This window comes from Heptranchias perlo, chromosome 41 (genome assembly GCF_035084215.1).
Source record: "Heptranchias perlo isolate sHepPer1 chromosome 41, sHepPer1.hap1, whole genome shotgun sequence".
NCBI classification, from domain to species: Eukaryota; Metazoa; Chordata; class Chondrichthyes; order Hexanchiformes; family Hexanchidae; genus Heptranchias; species Heptranchias perlo.
Window position 1 is genome coordinate 11276119 of NC_090365.1, and position 21272 is coordinate 11297390.

Here is a 21272-nt window from a genome sequence, read left to right on the forward strand (position 1 = left end):
AAAAATCTTCTGCTGGTGACTTTAACTCGTCGTTAACCAGATTAATTTTAAACACTTTGTTAAAACAGCAGGCAGGAGAATTTCACGTTGACCCACGTGTACGATTATCGAGGTGGGGGGAGGGTTTGTCGAGTCTCCATGAATTGAAGATTAATCTCCAGGACTCTGCTGTGAGCAACACCCGGGAGAAAATTCATACGGGCATTCAACAAAATTTCCTTTGAGCATTTTCGTTGATTAAAAAAAAATGGGGGGGGAGAAAAGGCTGTTTGACTGACAGTCAAGAATCATCCAATCGGGTGATGAAGAAGCCGTGAGCTTTCCAATCGGTGCGGGGAGGCGGGGCTCCGCGAGGATAGACGTGTTGGGCGACCAATGGCGGGGACGGTTGGAGATCGTGTGATGAAATCACCACGGATTCGTCCAATCAGAGTTGGCTGCCCTCGGGGGTGGGGGAGGAGGCAGAATCCACTGGAGGTTGTCAGACATGGGCTTGTGTGGGAGGTGTGGGCTTGAGCAGCCAAAAGACATTTTCCCATTCCAACCGTTGCCTTTGTAGCTCGATAACCAATGGACTACAAATATCACACCAGCAGAATGTTAAACCCAAATGTTTTTCACGACGATAGCATTTAACTCGCACTAAAGAGCCGTCGTGTGTGGCCATTCGCTTTAAGCTTTGGCGGCCCGTTGGCAGACACACCCTCTAGAGGATGGCCCAAGAACAGTTCGGGCCTCTCGGCTGCGAAGATGTGTGACCCAGGAAGGGGGGTGTGACCAATACGGGGGCGACACCTGAGCCCTTCATTGGGGGAAGAATATTCTCGGCCAAGAACATCAAATTTTTAAAAAAACTCAATTTCATTTTGTGGGACACTGGAGCATTGAATGTCCCAAGAGATGGTGAGGAATCTGTAGAAGACTCTGCAATTGAAGTACTGTGTGCAGTTTCTGGTTCTTTATTATAGAAAAGGCAGCACAGCCATGGGAAAGGCGCAACGTGCATTGACTAAAATGATACCGGGGCTAAACGGCCATAGTTGTGTTGAGAGACATGAAGAACTGGAGGAGAGACGGTTAAGGGGAGGACTAATAGAAGTTTTATTAATTCTAATAAGACCACACTTCAGGAAGGATGTCAAGGCCTTGGAGAGGAGATTTACCAGAAAGGTACCAGGGATGAGGGACTTCAGTTCGGTGGAGAAGCTGGGATTGTTCTCCTTAGAGCCGAGAAGGTTAAGGGGAAATTTTATGAGGGGTTTTGATAGAGGCAGTAGGGAGAAACTGTTTCCACCGGCAGGAGGGTCGGTAACCAGAGGACACATTTAAGGTAATTGGTTGAAAAAAAAAATGCAGGGGGGAAACGAGAAATGTTTTTACGCAGCGAGTTGCTATGATCTGGAATGCGCTGCCTGAAAGGGCGGTGGAAGCAGATTCAGTAGTAACTTTCAAAAGGGAATTGGATAAATACTTGAAAAGGAGAAATATGCAGGGCTGTGGGGAAAGAGCAGGTGGGAGTGGGACTAATTGAATAGCTCTTTCAAAGAGCCGGCACAGGTATGATGGGCCGAATGGCCTCCTCCTATGATAAGTGTTCAAAATCATGGGAGGGCTTGAGCGGTGAATAGTGAAAGATTCTTTCCACCATTCGGTTAATCGGTAAACTCAAGATTAATTCTAGAAGCATAAAGGGACAGACTAGAATTTTTTAATGTAAAATGTTACTAGAAGATGGAATCCATTGCCCTAAGTGCCGATTAAAGATCAGTAAATCCTGCCAGTTAGAAAACACGAAAGGAAAAAATAATAACGGGAGGATTGGTAACGCAGAGAAGTTATGTTAAACTTGTATAGAACCTTGGTTAGACCACACTTGGAGCACTGTGCACAGTTCTAGTCTCCATATGGATATAGAGGCATTGGAGAGGGTGCAAAAAGATTCACAAGGATGAGAGGAAATACTTATCAGGAAAGACTGAACAGGCTGGGGCTGAGAAGGCTGAGCGGCGACCTGATAGAGGTCTTTAAGATAATGAAAGGGTTTGATAGGGTAGACATAGAGAAAATGTTTTCACTTGTGGGGGAGTCCAAAACTAGAGGTCATAAATATAAGATAGTCGCTAATAAATCCAACAGGGAATTCAAGAGAAACTTCTTTACCCAGAGAGTGGTTAGAATGTGGAACTCGCTACCACAAGGAGTAGTTGAGGCGAATAGCATAGATGCCTTTAAGGGGAAGCTAGATAAACACATGAGGGAGAAAGGAATAGAAGGATATGATGATAGGGTGAGATGAAGTAGGGAGGGAGGAGGCTCGTGTGGAGCATAAACACTGGCACAGACCAGTTGGGCCGAATGGCCTGTTTCTGTCCTGTAGTTTCGATGTAACTCGATGTAATCCTGAGACCATAACACATTTTAGGCCCAAAAAGCCTACTCCTTTTTGATTGGTCTCGACCCTATCTACCCATCATATTTGGGAGTAAGTTACCGGGGACAGCCACTGCAGTGGACAGTCAGGAATGATTCTGGAGAGAGAAGAGATTGAGAACACATGACGGGTAAGATGAGGGTGAGATCAATCAGAAAGGACTAGGCTTCATGGGCCTAAAACGTGTAATGTTCTTGAGGGTTGCCAACCCTCCAGGATTGTCCCGGAGTCTCCAGGAATTCAAGATTAATCTCTAGGGCACTGCTGTGCGTAACATCCGGGAGAAAAGTCAGAGGCGTGTTAAAAGAAATTGTGTTTTGTTTTCATTTTCTTTGAATGCTTTTGTTTATTAGTTATAAACAAATTGCAGATGGGAAAAAAGGCTGTTTAACCGGGTGGGGCGGTGGGAGGCAGGAGGTCATTTGATGAAACCTCCAGGAGTACGTCCAACCAGAGTTGGCAACCCGACATGTTCTTGACTTGTGAAATCCAATTCCCCTTTGAGCCAATTTATATGGTCAGATCCAATGCCCTTCCCATGTGATTTAATCCATGTGTTCAGTTCATGACACGTCCCTTATCAAGTTCAAGAATTTAAAGCCCTTAAAAAAAAACTTGCATTTATATAGCACCTTTCATGACATCCCAAAGCACTTTTGAGGCATAGTCACTGTTGTAATGTAGGAAACAATTTTGTGACACAGTAAGCTCCCACAAACACCCATGCAATAATGGCCAGATCATCTGTTTTAGTGATGTTGATTGAGGGATAAATATTGGCCCAGGACACGAGGGAGAACTCCGCTGCTCTTTTTTGAAATAATATCACGGGAGGGTAGAGAAGGCCTCGGTTTAACATCTCATCTGAGAGACGGCACCTCCGACAGTACGCGAGGACCTGGAGCAGGACTCGAACCCACGACCGGCCGGCCTCAGGAGGCGAGCGAGCGACCCACTGAGCCACGGCTTAGTCTTGAACTCGCTTCAGTCCGTCAATGTCATCACAGCCAAGCCTGATCCTGAGTAGTTATCGAGGAGTAAGTGTTCAGCTTTGACTGGACGATTCTTTTGGGGGTGGGGTGTAAAATGAGGGAAATAAATTGTCTGAATGATCGCTCGTTAAACTGGGGAAAGAGAGAAATTGGAAAACATTTGCAAATCTTCCCTTTATCTGGACTTCTTGGTACAATCATTGTCGCAGTGAGGCTGCTATCGAGGCATGTTTCCAGGACACTCCCGGCGAGCTCTTCAATATATTTAACTCCCCCGCCAGGGGAGCTCTCTCAAACTCCATCGTACTCAGCACAAATTAAACACACAATAAGGCAGACGTCGCAATTTGAATGGCCTCACGAGAGTGTTCCCTTTTGGGTCCAGACTGATCACAGCAAATTTAATATAAATCAGCTACCAGTGTGAGGTCATCGCAACGCGATCCCAGGAGGGAAACGTGCCTTTATTTAGGATCTTTCACATACTCAGGACATCCCAAAGTGCTTCACAGCCAAAGAAATGCAGTCGCTGTATTTTTTTTTTTGCGTAGCAAACATAGCAGCCAATTTGCACAAAGCAAGATCCCACAAACAGCAACAAGATTGATGACCGGTCAATCTGTTTTGGTGGTGTTGCTTGAGGTATGAATGTTGGCCAGGATACCGGGAGAACTCTCCGTCGGAAAAAGTGCCCCCAAGAAGTCTTTTGTGTCCACTTGAACATCTCATCCAATAAACGGCACCTTCGACAGGGCAGCACTCCCTCAGTACTGCACTGGATTGTCGGCCTAGGTTATGTGCTCAAGTCTCTGGAGTAGGGCTTGAACCCATGGACCTTCTGACTCAGAGGCTACGAAACGGGCACGAGCTGGCACAGAGACCCCTGTGAGTGCACAGGGTGAAGGCACAGAAGGAGTGGGAACTAAAGTGTGGCTAGTTTTTAAAAAGTGCTTTTCCTGCAACATATCTGCTTCCAGGACCTCTCACTCTGACCAGCACTTGTAGGATCCAGCCTTTCAAACTGTTCTCGGCCGAATGTCATTTAAACTCTTTCACCGTGACTTGTAACATCACTGAGGATTTCATTCCAAGCCTTGAGATTTTGTGGATTATTTCTTTTACAGTAAGGCCTGTGTTTATGAAGAGACAATGGGCTAGATTTTTTCATCCATGTGGTGGGTATAAACTTATTCATTACTTCCCTTTGAGCAGGGTATTAATAGGATAAGAGGCTGAGTAATCTGACCTAATACTGTCTGGTGGCTTCTTTCCATAGTTACTGATGTAAAGCTGGTTAACTGGTAACCAGGTTAGTATGGCCACCTTAATTAATATCCATTAACTTATACTTCAATTTATATCCATTGTGGATCACCAATCACTTTGGTAAAATACGTCCTGTCCTGGTGAGGCCAAGAGGTGAACCGTGATGGACGCAGGAGGAAACTTAGCTGATCTCAATCAGGCAGAGGTGTGACCTTTGGCCCGAGGCTCCTAGGGCAAATCAGCCATTGTTCCCACTCCCAAATCCTGTCCCGCACGTGTGAGTGTATCGCGGGAGGACGGGACTCGGTGTGACGTCTCTCCGAGATCAAATAACCTCCCGACACTCTCGGTGAAGGTTGGCCACTTTGGCGGGGTCTCAGGAGGGCGGGGGTCAGCGACCTTCGGGTGGGGGAGGGGGAAGAACAATTCAAAACAAAAAAAAGTGGAAGCCAAGGAGCAGACAAAGGTCACCATGGGCAGGAGTTAGGACCCAGTCTGTCTGGCCAATACCCACTGGTGGGCAAGTCACTATTGACAGTAGAATGACTATAATTGGAGCAATCTAGCCCAGTGTCTGAGTTTTGTTCAATTTTGGATAAATGACATTCTGCCCAGACTTTCTGATAATCCCCGGTGTTCACCATAAGATCGATGCGGTTAATGTCATGTTTCTGTTCACTGAATATCTTAGCTTTCCAATACATTGACACTCATTTGTGCACTTCCTGTACTGATCCGTCTCGACACAATTCCAGTTCTACCTGAGTTCCTTTCGTCTCGATCTGACTCGGGGAGAGGACAAGGCCGGAGAGTCGCAAAAATCCCGCTGCTGCACAAACTCTTCTGAAGTAAAGGTCAAAATTCTGGCGGTGACCGGAAACACGGCATTTAGTCTGACGCATGAGCTGGGAGCGCTTGATGCTGTCACTGGGCCTCGTGTAAACTAGAAACCACCCGTTTCTCACAGGCCACCCCTCACCCCGCTGAATTCCACAATCAGGGCGTGAGAAAGAGCTCAGAATGCTTTGGGGCTTCAGCCCCTGCAGGTTCTCCGAGGTGAGATCGTCTTCTTAAGCGACAAAGTACAAAAGAAATGGAAGAAGATTATCACGTTTGTGCTCAAGTGCCAATGTTTTTATAATTTAATTAGGTGCCGCCCCCTGCAGCCGCTCCCCGTGTCACCTGCTGGATGATGCAACCAGTTCAGATTTTGGAGTCCTGTTGTACGTGGAGATTGTCCATCTGTTCCAGAATAAGGGTGACCGTCGGTTGACTGAGGGGCTCTTGCCTGCTTTTCAGGGCTTCAATCTCCTCCTGCATTGCGCTGACTTGGTCCTGAAGCCTGGCATTCTCTTCTTCGAGGCTCACTTTCAACTTGTGAAGACTGTCGTTCTCCGTCGCAAGCTGGCTTCGTTGCTACAGCAACGAAGGTGTGTGGGGGGGGGGGGTCAGAAAAACCAAGAAAGGTATTAATGTCCAGGCTCAACAAACGTGTACGCAGAGCGCGCTAACCCTAGACTAGCAGGATAGGGAGGGTCACTTGTTACCAGGCAGAAATGAACTGTGAGATCAAAAGGGCCCAGGTAACAGTGCTGTAACCCTGGTGCTACTGGGCAGCATCACACTACAGCTGTAATGGGTTAAGGGAACAATCCTTCTCCCCTCAGCTTATACAACCAAACGTCACCAGTGTAGAAAATTTGCCATTAACAAATAAAAAGGTGAAGATAGTTTTAGGTGCAGAGTGTTAGACTCCCATTGAGATGGCCTGTGAGCTCTGGGGTGGAGTTTTGGGCTCCCATTGAGATGGCCTGTGAGCTCTGGGGTGGAGTTTTGGACTCCCATTGAGATGGCCTGTGAGCTCTGTGATGGAGTTTTGGACTCCCATTGAGATGGCCTGTGAGCTCTGTGATGGAGTTTTGGAGTCCCATTGAGAAGGCCTGTGAGCTCTGTGGTGGAGTTTTAGACTCCCATTGAGAAGGCCTGTGAGCTCTGGGGCGGAGTTTTGGACTCACATTGAGACGGTCTATAGCTCTGTAATGGAGCGTTAGACTCCCATTGAAAGGGCCTGGTAAATCTGGGGATAGACCCATTGAGAGATAGGTCAGCTTAAGTTCCAGCCTTGACTTTCGTCCAAACTGTTCTGCCCTTCATAGCAAATTTTTGCAGTTCGATTAGTTCTCAAGAAGATAAAATTCACAAAACCTAAGTCTCACCAGCCAGGGAGACAGGAGACACCAGCAACACGGTCTTTATATTTTTTGTCAAATAAATCAGATAAATTACTCACCCATGAAATATACTGGAAAACCAAACTATCCTTAACACTGAGTACAGGGGTGCAAGTCAGTCAAGCAAACCCTCATCTCCAGTCAGGCTAGAATTTAGAAAATTGTTTCTCCCTACACAGTGGATGTGTGGGACACACTGCCAGCAAGAGCAGCTACTGCTGAGTTCATTAATTGGGAACATAGGAATTGCTGGACGAGAAATGTCCAAAGTCCATCTAGTTCGCCGTCTACCATCCTGGTAGTCGCTTGATACAACGATAATGGAGTTGTTGTCTAATCATAGCAATCAATCTCCATCTAGTCTACAACAGACCCAGACTTCAGGAGGAAAACCCTCAGTGGTGGAGAGCTTTGGGAACCATAGGTCCAAAGTCACCTGTTCCTCCTGAGCATGCTACACGTACTTCAGAAAGAAGCTGGATAAATAACTGATTGGAGGTTATTGGGATAGAGATGGAATGAGGTGATGAATGACTCCATCCCGCCACACTGGTGGGCAGGAGTTTGGTAAGTGGAACAGATGGTCATTCTTCAACACTGGATCAAGTAATTACTGTGCAACTTTATCAGCCCCTCCCAATCCCGAACACAAAATGGAAACTCTCTCCCTCTGGCAGTCCCCCAGGGTCGAGGATGACTTGGTGGAAGATGCCTGCGCGTGGATTCTTTTAACGTGGGGTGGTCGTTGCTCACCGACCACCACACGGTCCCAGCGGAGCGAAGTCTTGGCCCAATGAAAAATCCGAGACAGTTGGAGACACAAAATGCAAAACAGGTCACGAGGGAGTCAGGGTTACTCACCCTGATTTTGCTCCTCCTCAATGGTGCAAAGCCTAGCAACCACTGGGCATCTCCCAGTGGGACCATGGCTAAGGTTGGGGAGTCAACCTGAGGAGGACCACAGGATCCAGCTGCCCACCCTACCACTCTGCCCAGTGCATTCGGGCTCCAATGGGAGGCCAGACGAGTAATCGGTTCCTTTCACATTCTGGAATCCCTTCGTGTACTCCCATGTGCCATCCAGCCCGCACACACCAATCTCACCTGCTGCACTTCCTGTAGTCTCTGCACCCACTGCTCACATTCTGGCATTCCCTGCTCCTCGTAGTGAAACTCCTCCTTCCTGTTCAGGTGAGGCTGCCAGGACTTGGAGCTTTGCAAGTCGGATTTTACAACTGTGGATCCCCTTACAGTAAAGTCCGTGTCCAGATTAGCTGGGTCAGTCTGCGTGGACCTGTTTGTGACCGTGGGTTTTATCCGAACTGAAATCTTCTGGTTGAGGTGACCCATCAGCACAATAGTACGGTCCCTGCCATCGTCACTGTGCTCAGTGCTGTCACTATGAGGGTACATGAATATGTCGTCATCATTACCTACAGGGGCAAGCAAAAGAAAAAAAGTTAACTCATTCAGGTCCTGTTGCAAATGATGATACGTTGTCCAATGCTAAGTTACTTTGTAAGATTGGAACTAAGAGACGAGAACGAGGGGTCACAGTCTCAGGATATGGGGTGGAACATTTAGGACTGAGATGAGGAGAAATTTCTTCACTCAGAGGGTGGTGAACCTGTGGAATTCTCTACCACAGAAGGCTGTGGAGGCCAAGTCACTGAATATATTTAAGAAGGAGCTGGATAGATTTCTAGACACAAAAGGCATCAAGGGGGATGGGGAGAGAGCGGGAATATGGTATTGAGATAGAGGATCAGCCATGATCATATTGAATGGCAGAACAGGCTCGAAGGGCCGAATGGCCTACTCCTGCTCCTATTTTCTATGTTTCTATGTAATGCTTGAATTTAGAAAGTGCTTTATCACGTCAAATGTTTCTCAACACTTCACACGATGAATTAATGGATACAGTAGTGTAGTTGTTATGTTACTGGACTAGTAATCGTAGAGGCCTGGACTAATAATCCAGAGAACATGAGTTCAAATCCCACCATGAGTTTGAGAATCTGAATTCAGTTTAAAATTCTCATCCTTGTTTTCAAATCCCTCCCTGGCCTCGCCCCTCCCTATCTCTGTAACCTCCTCCAGCCCTACAACCCTCCGAGATCTCTGAGCTCCTCCAATTCTGGCCTCCTGCGCATCCCCGATTTTCATCGCTCCACCATTGGCGGCCGTGCCTTCAGCCGCCTGGGCCCTAAGTTCTGGAATTCCCTCCCTAAACCTCTCTCGCTCTCTCTCTCCTCATTTAAGACGCTCCTTAAAACCTACCTCTTTGACCAAGCCTTTGGTCACCTGTCCTAATATCTCCTTATGTGGCTCGGTCTCAATTTCATTTTTCAAAATCACTCCTGTGAAGCACCTTGGGACGTTTAAAGGCGCTATATAAATTAAAGTTGTTGTTGTACCAGTTAAAGTGACCTTGAAGCTTTCGGATTGTCATAAAAACCCAACTGGTTCACTAATGTCCTCGAGGGAAGGAAACCTGCCGTCCTTACCCGGTCTGGCCTATAGGTGACTGCAGTCCCCACACCAAGGTGGATGACTCTTCACCAGGGCAGTTCAGGGCAACTAGGGATGGGCAATAAATGCCGGCCTTGCCAGCGATGCCCATGTCACAAGTATGAATTTTTTTTAAAATTACTTTTGAATTGCAATGATTATTGTTATCTCGATAAACAGTACACTAGCATTGTCCTCAAAACAGCATTGGTCTCTTGGTCTGGTCTTTTTTTTGGTGGTGTTGGTTGAGGAACGAATGTTTGGCTGTGACGTCAAGAGGAACTCCCTGCTGTTCTTTGAACAGTACCAAGAGACCTTTATCATCCACCAGAACACAGAGACAGGACTCTGGCTTAATATCTCACCCAAAGGATTCTTAAAACATGCTACTTTTAACAATTTAAAAAAGCTTTGCATCTCACCTGCCTCACCTCATTTCCTCCATTCCCTTTTCTCCGCCACGATTTGATTCTTTAACCTAAATTCTACTATTTATCGTGATTATAATAATATCGCCGGCCTGGATCTTTCTCTGTATCGCCCACCTTGTTTGAGAACTTATCCATGTAAGTTTACACTGGTTGAGAACTTGTCCCAGAGTAACTCTGTGTGCTGTCGGGAAGTGCCATCCTATAGCTGAGACGTTAAACCGAGGCCCCGTCTGCCCTCTCAGGTGGACGTAAAAGATCCCAAGGCCACTATTTCGAAGAAGGACCGGGGAGTTCTTCCCAGTGTCCTGCCCAATATTTATCCCTTAAACCGACATCATTTTAAAAACAGATCATCCGGTCATTTATCTCATTGCTGATTGTGGGATCTTGCTGTGCGCAAATTGGCTGCCGCGTTTCCTACATCACAACAGTGACTCCACCTCAAAATTACTTCATTGGCTGTAGAGCGCTTTGGGACGTCCTGAGGTTGTGAAAGGCGCTATATAAATGCAAGTTCTATCTTTCTTTAATCTGTGACTTTGTCGGTAAAATCTACTTGGAACTCAGCTTCTCTGAAACTGCTTTATACGCGATTTGGAGGCCGAGGAAGTGGCGCTAAAATCACATGACTTCCTGCAACTAACCACACGGGCACGAGGACCACTGCAGAAAAAACACTGCCTCTGGAGCCTGAGTGCAGAGTGGCACCACCAGCGTTTGCCCACCAGAGGGCAAAAGAGCCCACAGTATGTTTCACATCTTTCAGCATTGCTGCATCGACCCCTTTGGGAAATGGTCTGTCAGACTTTGTTTTTTTATGTTGGGCAGCGCACAACGTGAATGGCATTTTTTTAACGAAGCAACTCAAGGCAGTTTCTTCTGACCAGGAAACGAAGATTTTTACAAACACCTGCCAAGCTTCTCTCATCTAACAATGATTAACCTTTAATTCACCTCAGGATGTCCCGTATGGAAAGAAAGACTTGCATTTATATAGCGCCTTTCATGACCTCCCAAAGCGCTTTACAGCCAATGAAGTACTTTTTGAAGTGTAGTCCCTGTTGCAATGTCGGGAATACAGCGGCCAATTTGCGCACAGCAAGATCCCACAAGCAGAATTGTGATAATGACCAGATCATCTGTTTTAGTGATGTTGGTTGAGGGATAAATGTTGCTCAGGACACTGGGGAGAACTCCATTGCTCTTCTTAGAAACAGTGGATCGTTTACGTCCACCTGAGAGGGCAGACGGGGCCTCGCTTTAAGGTCTTATCTGAAAGACGGCTCCTCTGACAGTGCAGCACTCCCTCAGTGCTGCACTGGGAGGATCAGCCTGGATTTTGTGCTCTAGTCTCTGGAGTGGGACTTGAACGCACAACCTCCTAGACAGAGGCGAGCGTGGTACCCACTGGGGCACGGCCGTCACCTGACACAAGAAGAAAGACCACATAAACAAAGCATTGGACACTGGACGAGGACAGGGGCTGGACTGGGCTTTGCTACAGCTTACAGAAGAATCGTCTACCAGGCTCACTGTCTGGACTTGTGTGTGTAGAAAAAGTATGTTGGTGAGGTACGGGAGAGACATCACCTTGGTTCACAGGAGCCAGGTGAGGAAGGGAGAAACTTGGTGAGGGGTGCGGGGATATAGGGATCAAATAAAGACAGAAAATAAAAAAAACTTATTGGGAAGCTAGATAAACACATGAGGGAGAAAGGAATAGAAGGATATGCTGATAGGGTGAGATGAAGTAGGGAGGGAGGAGGCTCGTGTGGAGCATAAACACCAGCATAGACCTGTTGGGCCGAATGGCCTGTTTCTGTGCTGTAAATTCTATGCGTTTCTATGTAACTTAAACTTGTGTGTGCTTTTCACATCCTTCGGATGTCTCACAGCTGTTCACAACTGGGTGAAGGAAACTCCTACCAATTACTCGAAGCTAAATGACGTCAATGATCACCTGGTAACTCAGTCAAACACTAATCCCGACTGTGAGCCCGGAATAGTCAGGTGTTAGTGGAGGGTAACCGCGAAACCGACAGAGCTCGTGAGATTAACAGATGATGCAAGAACGACGAGAAACACACAACAGATACAGCGGTCCTGAACTATCAGGGTTCAGGTAATCATCAGAGAGAGAGAGCGAGAGAGGTGTGAAAGACTCCAGCTACGTTGGCTGGTGTTAAAGTGAAAAACACAAAAGAGAACAGGGGAAGAAGTCACATCAAATGCAAAGTTTCTACTCAGCCATATGCACTATCATTGTTCTGGATCAGATACATTTACTAAGAATGGGAGTGTCATAATGAGAGTGCGCCTAAAAGGCCTTTTCTGATCTCTGCAACCTCCTCCAGACGTACAGCACCTCACTCCAGCTCTTCGTTCTTCCGACTCTGGTCTCTTGTACACTTCGCCCCACCATTGGCGGCCGTGCCTTCAGCTGCCTCGGCCCCTCGCTCTGGAATTCCCTCCCTAAACCCTTGCACCTCTACAAGGCTTCGATAGGGAAGATAGACAGTAACTATTTCCTCTGGTGGGGGGAGTCCAGAACAAAGGGGGCATAACCTTAAAATTAGAGGCAGGCCGTTCAGGGGTGATGTCAGGAAGCACTTCTTCACACAAAGGGGAGTGGAAATCTGGAACTCTCTCCCCCGAAAAAGCTGTTGAGGCTGGAGGGCAATTGAAAATTTAAAACCGAGATTGATCGATTTTTGTTTGATAAGCTTCTGTTCTCAAGATAAGAGGTCGGCCATTTAGGACCGAGATGAGGAGGAATTTCTTCGCTCAGGGGGTTGTGAATCTTTGGAATTCTCTACCCCAGAGGGCTGTGGATGCTCAGTCGTTGAGTATATTCAAGACTGAGATCCATGGATATTTGGACACTAAGGGAATCAAGGGATATGGGGATCGGGCGGGAAAGTGGAGTTGAGGTCGAAGATCAGCCATGATCTTATTGAATGGCAGAGCAGGCTCGAGGGGCCGAATGGCCTACTCCTGCTCCTATTTCTTATATTCTTATGTAAGGACGTTAAGGGATATGGAACCAAGTAGCAGGTAAATGTAGTTGAGATACAAATCAGCCATGATCTAACTGAATGGGGGAACAGGCTCAAGGGGCTGAATGGCCTCCTCCTGTTCCTATGTTCCTCCTTAGAACCCACCTCTTTTCAATCCTCCTATGATCTCCCCCTCCACTCAGTGTCCATTTTTTCTTAAACACACCTTGGGATCTTTTTAAACTATGGGGAAAGTGCAGGGGGAATGGGACTAATTGGGGAACCCAAAGAGCCGGCACAGGCATGATGGGACGAATGGCCTCCTCCTGTGCGGTAACTACTATGATACCATGATAGAGGAGCACTATAAAGGCAAGTTGTTGCTGTGGTAAAATAATCTGGGATTGTAAGGGGAGGGCAGCGGGTTCAAGTGTATCGAGATTACACCGGCAATCCCAGGCGGACGTGGTCCTGAACATGGAGGCGAGAGATGTTTCTCCCGAGGGGGCGAAACCCATGGGGAATGTCCCCACTTCCATTGGCCAGAGCCGGAGAGTCTCAGGAGCGAGTAGCCCACCTGCTCTCATGGTCAGGCTGTGGTGTCTGTGCGTGGGGGGAGGGGAACGGATCAGAAAGAGTTGATGGAGCAAATATATCAATACCAGCAGACCTCACGGTGGGTCAGTGGGTAGCACTCGTGCCTTTGAGTTATGAAGGTCCTAGGTTCAACCCCCACTCCAGAGACTTGAGCCACAAAATCTAGACTGATGCTCCCAGTGTAGTACTGAGGGAGTGCTGCATTGTCAGAGGTGCCGTCTTTAGAATGAGATGTTAAACCGAGGCCCCGTCTGCCCTCCCAGGTGGATGTAAAAGATCCCATGGAACTATTTTGATGAAGATCAGGGGAGTTCACCCCGGTGTCCTGGCCAATATTTATCCCTCAACCAACATCACTAAAACAGATTATTTGGTCATTATCTCATTGCTGTTTGTGGGACCTTGCTGTGTGTAGATGTAATAGGAACATAGGAACAGGAGTAGGCCATTCAGCCCCTCGTGCCTGCTCCGCCATTTGATAAGATCATGGCTGATCTGTGATCTATCTCCATATACCTGCCTTTGGCCCATATCCCTTAATACCTTTGGTTGCCAAAAAGCTATCTATCTCAGATTTAAATTTAGCAATTGAGCTAGTATCAATTGCCGTTTGCGGAGGAGAGTTCCAAACTTCTACCACCCTTTGTGTGTAGAAATGTTTTCTAATCTCGCTCCTGAAAGGTCTGGCTCTAATTTTTAGACTGTGCCCCCTACTCCTAGAATCCCCAACCAGCGGAAATAGTTTCTCTCTATCCACCCTATCCGTTCCCCTTAATATCTTATCATGCCTTCATTACAAGAGTGATTACACTTCAAAAGTACTTTATTATCTGTAAAGCGCTTTGGGATGCCCTGAGGACATGAAAGATGCGATCGAAATGCAAATTCTTTCTTTAAAAGGTGTCAGAACGACAACCCGATCTCAAAGGGCAGTTTTTAATCAGTGACTTCAGAGCTCGTGTATCGAGGACAAGCGAATCTGTCCCTGACCACAATCAGCACAGCTCCACCTACCGCCCCAGAACTTCGCTCTTATAGTCTTGCTGCTCGCTCCCCGTTGTGTCAAAAGGGCATTCAGAGCCTGGGAGCCAACAGTGGTTAAATGACTCATTAGAACATTGCAGCGAGCACTTTTATGCAAACGTCGTGAGAATCCGTTTACGTGAGCACTCCTCGCAGAAAACAAAAACTAGCAGTGGAAAAGTGGGTCATGACCCATTGGTGAATAAGGAATGTCAGTTCTGTTAGCCAGTTCAGTAACAGTTGCTTATGTAACGCCGAGGGTGTTTGTGTATCTGTACTCAAATTCTCTTTGGCTTTATTTTCTTTTCAGTTGCTTTATTTTCTTCACTTTCGAGTTTCCTCGCTGTCAGCTGTGGCTCAGTGGGTCGCCCCTGAGGTACAAGGTCAAGGGTTCACAGTCCCACGCCAGAGACTTGAGCACATAATCTAGGCTGACTGTCCCGCTGCAGTTCTGAGGGAGTGCTGCACAGTCAGTAGGTGCCGTCTTTCGGATGAGATGTTAAACCGAGGCCTTGTCTGCCCGCTCGGGTGGACGTGAAAGATCCCATGGCACGGTTTCGAAGAAGGGCCGTGGTGTTTTCCAGATGTGCTGGCCATTATTTATCCCTAAACCAACATCACTTAAAAAAAAAACCAGATGATCTGGTCATTATCACATTGCTGTTTGTGGGATCTTCCTGTGCGCAAATTGGTTGGTGCGTTTCCCTATTTACAACAGTGACTAAGGGGTCTAAATTGTTGTGTAGGCGCTACGCAGACTCCAAAGGAACCAAAATGGCGTCCACGATGCGCGTGCACACTTCCGGCGTGCCGTGCGCAGGACGCCATCTTGGTAACAGGCGTTTGCGCACGTGCACTTAGCGAATGCCGACACCAGGTAAAGTAGGAATAATATGCGGTAGATCAGATTTAAAAGGGACAGGTGCGGTTTTGGAACTCGATGCTCCAGCCAACGCACCGTCTTAACCTCGCACAGCTAAACAGGCCTTAAACAGCATGGAGGCCCCCCCGCCCACCTGCGCTACTTAAAGGGATCATGCAGGGGTTACAGGGCTCGTTGCGAGATTCTTGCTTCGGGCTGCTGATCTACCTGTTTTTGGAGGTCTCCTATAATTGAATACTAGGACTAGGGGACGTAGCCTAAAAATTAGAGCCAGGACTTTCAGGAATGAAGTTCGGAAACACTTCTACACGCAAAGGGTGGTCGAAGTTTGGAACTCTCTTCTGCAAATGGCAGCTGATGCTAGTTCAGTTGTTAATTTTAAATCTGAGATTGATAGATTTTTGTTAACCAAGGGTATTAAGGGATATGGGGCTACAGCGGGCATATGGAGTTAGGTCACAGGTCAACCATGATCTCATTGAATGGTGGAACAGGCTCGAGGGGCTAAATGGCCTACTCCTGTTCCTATCTTCCTATAAATAAAGTTTCGGTACGCTACAGGGAGTGGGCTGGCTAGCTGACAGGCAATAGCAAGGGCACTGGCAGAGTGACAGGGGTGAGACAGGAATGCTGTCATCCTGAGAGAGGACAGCGGGTTCATGTTCCATGGAGCCACTGCCACTCGCTGCCTCCTGTAATGCGCCACCTTCTCCTGCAAGAAAGCGGGACGTGTGTCGGTGAGTCTCCTGCAAGATGTTTGGGTCATGTGGCCGTCATGGTTGAATAGCTGCCAGTGTGTGTGTGTGAGACCTGTGAGTTATGGATGTGCGGCTTGCAACAGTGGTAATGTGTGAGGGTGAGAGGAAGCATCTGGTTGGAAGAGTTGAGTACAGATTGAAAGAGTTTGTTGGTAAGTGGGTGATGGGGGTGTAGTGCTGAGCAACCTTAATTCAATATTTTGAAAGAACTTAGCAGTTTGTAAACATAAGGACGGGACCTGCATCTGTGTTTTACGTGTGCGATTTCTGATCCGTTCAGACCTGTATCTTATATTTTGAAAATATAAGAGTCCCGCAAACTTTGAGCAGCCAAATTGTTGCTCATTAAAAATTCCAGCCTTCCCATCATCACCGTGCTTCGCTATATTGCAGCACAGATTCACTTCATCATTGACTTCCAACATTTCCTGCAGCCACAGTGCACCTCCCCTTTAAGAGGTGCAGGCCGCCTTTAAGTGGTGCTAGCCACTCACGATATCTCGGTCCCCGTGCTGGTGAGCAGCCACTCAACAGCGCAGGTAGGGCTGGCTGCACACAGCAATCATGTAAAACGGCAGGCAGCACGAATGTTACGTGCTGCCTGCATCTCAACGATTGGGTGTGGGTTAATCGCACGCTGTGATCCCCGTGCCCGTTTTCGGGGGTTAACCAATTTAACCCCCTACATTTCTAAAGTACTTAATTTTGTAAAGCGCTTTGGGGTTGTGAAAGGCGCTATATAAATGCAAATCTTTCTTTTTTACTGCACTGCGACTGTCAGCCTGGATTTTAAGTAGGACTTGAACCCACGACTTTCGGACTCAGAGGCGAGAGTGATACCCACTGAGCCACTGCTGACACCCGTTGGGTTTCACGCAGCTAGAGGGCCGGCAATGCCAGAGCAGAATTGCTAAGGTCGGAGGCCAGGGATGATCCACTAAAAAAAATGTTTTGTGTGTGGACCTGCAGCGTACTTTCAGAATTGACTCGCAGTATTGTAGAGTTAGGGCATTCTTCAGCAACGCAGTACGTTAGCTGAAATTAATTATTAAAAATAGCACCGCCAGCATCACAAGGGTTAAGAACAGACAGGAAAATAATACCCAGTCCAGTCTCTGTCCGATAAGATTCAATCTGATTTCAGATCATTGCATACTGTAGCATTCTGACAAACATCGTTCTGAGGTTAGAAATAAGATCAACTGGATGATACCGCAGTGCAAGAAACATTTTTATAGCATCATAGAGCACAGAAGGAGGCCATTTGAAAGAGCTATCCAATTAGTCCCTGCCCTTTCCCCATCGCCCTGCAAATTTTTCCTCTTCAAGTATTTATCCAATTCCCTTTTGAAAGTTATTATTGAATCTGCTTCCTCCGCCCTTTCAGGCAGCGCATTCCAGATCAGAACAACTCGCTGCGTAAAAACGTTGAGACAGAAATTTCAGTTGCAATAACTTGCAACCTTAATCCCCACAGAACAGACGGCAAATGCTCGAGCTCTCATTGGTGCTACTGGACCGAGTGTTTGCAAAAACAGGGTGTGTAGGGCTGGCCTGGTTTTCGACAGATAAGTGAGGGGAGGGTTGGAACTTAAATGCATCTTCGCCATGTGCCATTCGCTGATTTGACTTTAAACGTCGGGTGCTGGGGGTTGCAGGACCAGCTCTGAGTTCGCAGCAGGAGCCTCGGTCTCAGGGAGCGCACGATGGAAAATTACGTGCTGTTCGCCCGCCATTTTCTGTCGGGCGCTTTACGCGACCACTGGCTCCCCGCAGGAAACTATTGGTCCCGTTCACCCATCGCCCCTGTGCTCGCCGACTTACATTGGCTCCCGGTCCAGCAACACCTCAAATTCTCATCCTTGTGTTCAAATCCCTCCATGGCCTCGCCCCCTCGCTATCTCTCTAACCTCCTCCAGCCCTACAATCCACCAGGATCTCTCTGCACCCCTCCAATTCTGGCCTCTTGTGCATCCCTGATTTCCTTCACCCCACCATTGGCGGCCGTGCCTTCAGCTGCCTGGGCCCTAAGTTCTGGAATTCCCTCCCTAAACCTCTCCGCCTCTCTCTCCTCCTTTAAGACGCTCCTTAAAACCTACCTCTTTGGCCAAGCTTTTGGTCACCTGTTCTAATATCTCCTCATGCAGGGCCTTGTCAAATTTTGTCTGATAACGCTTCTGTGAAGCGCCTTGGGATGATTTATGACATTAAAGGCGCTATATAAATGCAAGTTGTTGTTGTTATATTTACGGCCAAATATGGGCGTGACACGTGACTGAGCCGCCCACGAAGGCAGGCTTTAAAAATTTTAAATTAAATCATTTTGCAAAAAAGCTTCAGCATTTTGCTCCCACTCCTAACTCTCTCCCAGTAGGGTCACACCTCCCTTGCCCGAGTCCAAAGAGCTTAGGCGCAGTTTGTCAAAAGCCAAAGCTTACTGACACCGAAATACGTGCAGGGGTATTGACGGGGTTTTAACCAGTTAAAGCAGAGCCTCTTAACAGCACAGAGCATCGGTCTGCTTCCCACTGTTTATTCAACCAGGGCAGCCTCACCTGTTAGAATCGTACAGCACAGAAGGAGGCCATTCGGCCCATCGTGCCTGTGCCATCTCTTTGAAAGAGCTATCCAATTAGTCCCACTCCCCCGCTCTTTCCCCATATCCCTGCCAATTTTTCCTTTTCGAGTATTTATCCAATTCCCTTTTGAAAGTTACTATTGAATCTGCTTCAACCATCCTTTCAGGCAGTGAATTCCAGATCATTACAACTCATTACAATCTATGTCTTTAATTTATAAGTGCCAAGCTTGGCTCAGAAGTAGCACTCTTGCCTTTGACTCAAAAGGTCATGGGTTCAAGCCTCACTCCAGAGCACATAATCTCGGTTGGCACTCCCAGTACAGCACCGAGGAGTGCTGCACTGTCGGAGGTGCTGTCTTTCAGATCAGAAGTTAAATTGAGTCCCTGTCTGCCCTCTCAGGCGGATGTAAAAGATCCCATGGCAGTATTTGAAGAAGAGCTGGGGAGCTTTCTTAGTGTGCTGGCTAATCCCTCAACCAACATCACTAAAACAGATTACCTGGTCACTTATCTCATTGTTTGTGGGATCTTGCTGTGCGCAAATTGGCTACCGTGTTTGCCGACATTACAACAGTGACTATGCTTCAAAAGTACTTCACTGGCTGTGAAGCGCTTTGGGACATTCCAAGGTTGTGAAAGGCGCTATGTAAATGCAATTCTCTCTTTGCCACAGAGGGCTAACTTGGTTCCAATCTTCCATTGCCAGTTGTGTCATCTTGGAGCCACCTCGACCCCAAGTGAGCCCACTAACCTCATCCCCATCGAAGGAGTCGCTATCTGTTATTGGACCGCTGACAAGATTGTGTTGGAGGCCTCGTGAGGCAGACAGCAAGTGCAAAAAGTGACATGTTGAGCACTACAACTCACTATTATAAGATCTTGGACACTTGCAACAAAGAATCTATATGTACACACACAGACAGGCATTACCCAGACACACACACACACACACACACACACACACACACGCCATAGCAAAGCAATCGCCAAACATGTATACACAGTCAGGTTAGCAAGCTCCGATTGGCACGCAAGGAGTATCCACTGTGGTGGTTTTACCAGTGCTGTGACTCTTAGGAGCTGTTGCCGTCAAGGGGGCTGGGGTCGGTGGGCACTGTAGCGTGTTGTCACTCTGGGTCTTGCTGCGTTTCTTGCACTCCAGCACCACCAGGTCCCGGCATTGCTTGTGACAGTTAATCCCGCAGTCTGCAGAGAGGGAAAATACAGGTCAGTGAGGCTCTCTCCCCAGCCGCACACCAATGACGTGGTCTGTACACTCATATTGATACTTGATCGAGGTGAGGAATGTCCGAGTCGAGGAATAAAACGCTGGTTTCAGTAAAAGGGACCATGTGGGGTTGTTGTAAAAACCCATCTGGTTCACTAATGTCCTTTAGGGAAGGGAACCTGCCGTCCTTACCCGGTCTGGGCCTATATGTGACTCCAGTCCCACACCAGCGTGGTTGACTCTTCAACTGCCATCTGAAGTGGCCGAGCAAACCGCCAGGAGGAAGGCCCCACCACCACCTTCTCAGGGCAACTAGGGGTGGGCAATAAATGCCGGCCTTGCCAGCGACGCCCACATCCCGAGAATGAATCATCTTTAAAAAGTCCCAAACTCAGAACATCACTTCTTGCACTAATATCATCTTTCCCCAAGCCAACCACCCTGCAGCCTCTCTAAATCAGATTACTAATCAGTGCCAAATTAGTAATAGTTTAGTGTTGTGGTTTCATGCCCATAAGAGCTGGATTGATTTGCTCAAAGTCATTTCACGTGTTACTTAAAAAGGTGTGTATTATGCAGAGCATGGGTGTAAGGGTAGGCACAGAGAGGGGTCATCTATATAGATTTAATTCTACCATAAAGAATCTGAATTATGGAAGAGGTGACTGTGTAACAGATTAGGGGAGTGGGACTAATTGGATAGCTCTTTCAAAGAGCTGGCACAGGCACGATGGGTCGAATGGCCTCCTTCTGTGCTGTATGATTCTATGAACATTCAGGCCTCACTATAAACAGACTGTAACTCAGAAATAGAAGAACAGCAGGGGTCGTTGGATGAGAGGAGATTAGTGGAATGATATCAGGGATGAGGGACTTCATGCTTGTGGATAGAGAAGCTGGGATTGTTCTCCTTAGAGCAGAGAGGGTTAAGGGGAGATTTGATCGAGGTGTTCAAAATCATGAAGGGTTTTGATCGAGTACATAGGGAGAAACTGTTTCCCAGTGGAAGGACGGTCGGTAACCAGAGGACACATTGGCAAAAGAACCAGAGGGGAGATGAGAATTTTTTTTAACGCAGCGAGTTGTTATGATCTGGAATGCGCTGCCTGGAAGCAGGTTCAATAATAACCTTCAAAAGGGAATTGGTTATGTACATGAAAGGGAAAAATTTGCAGGGCTATGGGGAAAGAGCAGAGGAGTGGGATTAATTGGATGGCTCTTTCAAAGAGGCAAAGATGGGCTGAATGGCCTCCTTCTGCGCTGCATCATTCTATGAAAGTGATATTACATCAGACAGTCAGCAGGGTACGAGACAATAATACCGTGAATGGTCTCCCCCAGAAA

At 47.4% G+C, this 21272-nt stretch overlaps 2 protein-coding genes across 3 annotated transcripts in view; one reads left to right on the forward strand and one right to left on the reverse strand.

Annotated features, from left to right (window-relative positions):
• Nucleotides 1-21272, forward strand: part of LOC137306051 (protein FAM98B-like) — a 65018-nt gene that overhangs the window by 21314 nt on the left and 22432 nt on the right. The gene's annotated exons all lie outside the window — the stretch shown is intronic.
• Nucleotides 3848-21272, reverse strand: part of LOC137306050 (RAS guanyl-releasing protein 1-like) — a 138440-nt gene continuing 121015 nt past the window's right edge. For both annotated transcript variants that reach the window (XM_067975088.1, XM_067975089.1), the window contains exons 15-17: nt 19760-19906; nt 8025-8353; nt 3848-6105 (exon numbers count right to left, since the gene is read on the reverse strand). In XM_067975088.1, coding sequence (XP_067831189.1) covers nt 5893-6105; nt 8025-8353; nt 19760-19906 — 689 coding nt within the window. In that variant the 3' untranslated portion in view covers nt 3848-5892. The remainder of the gene's footprint in view (nt 6106-8024; nt 8354-19759; nt 19907-21272) is intronic.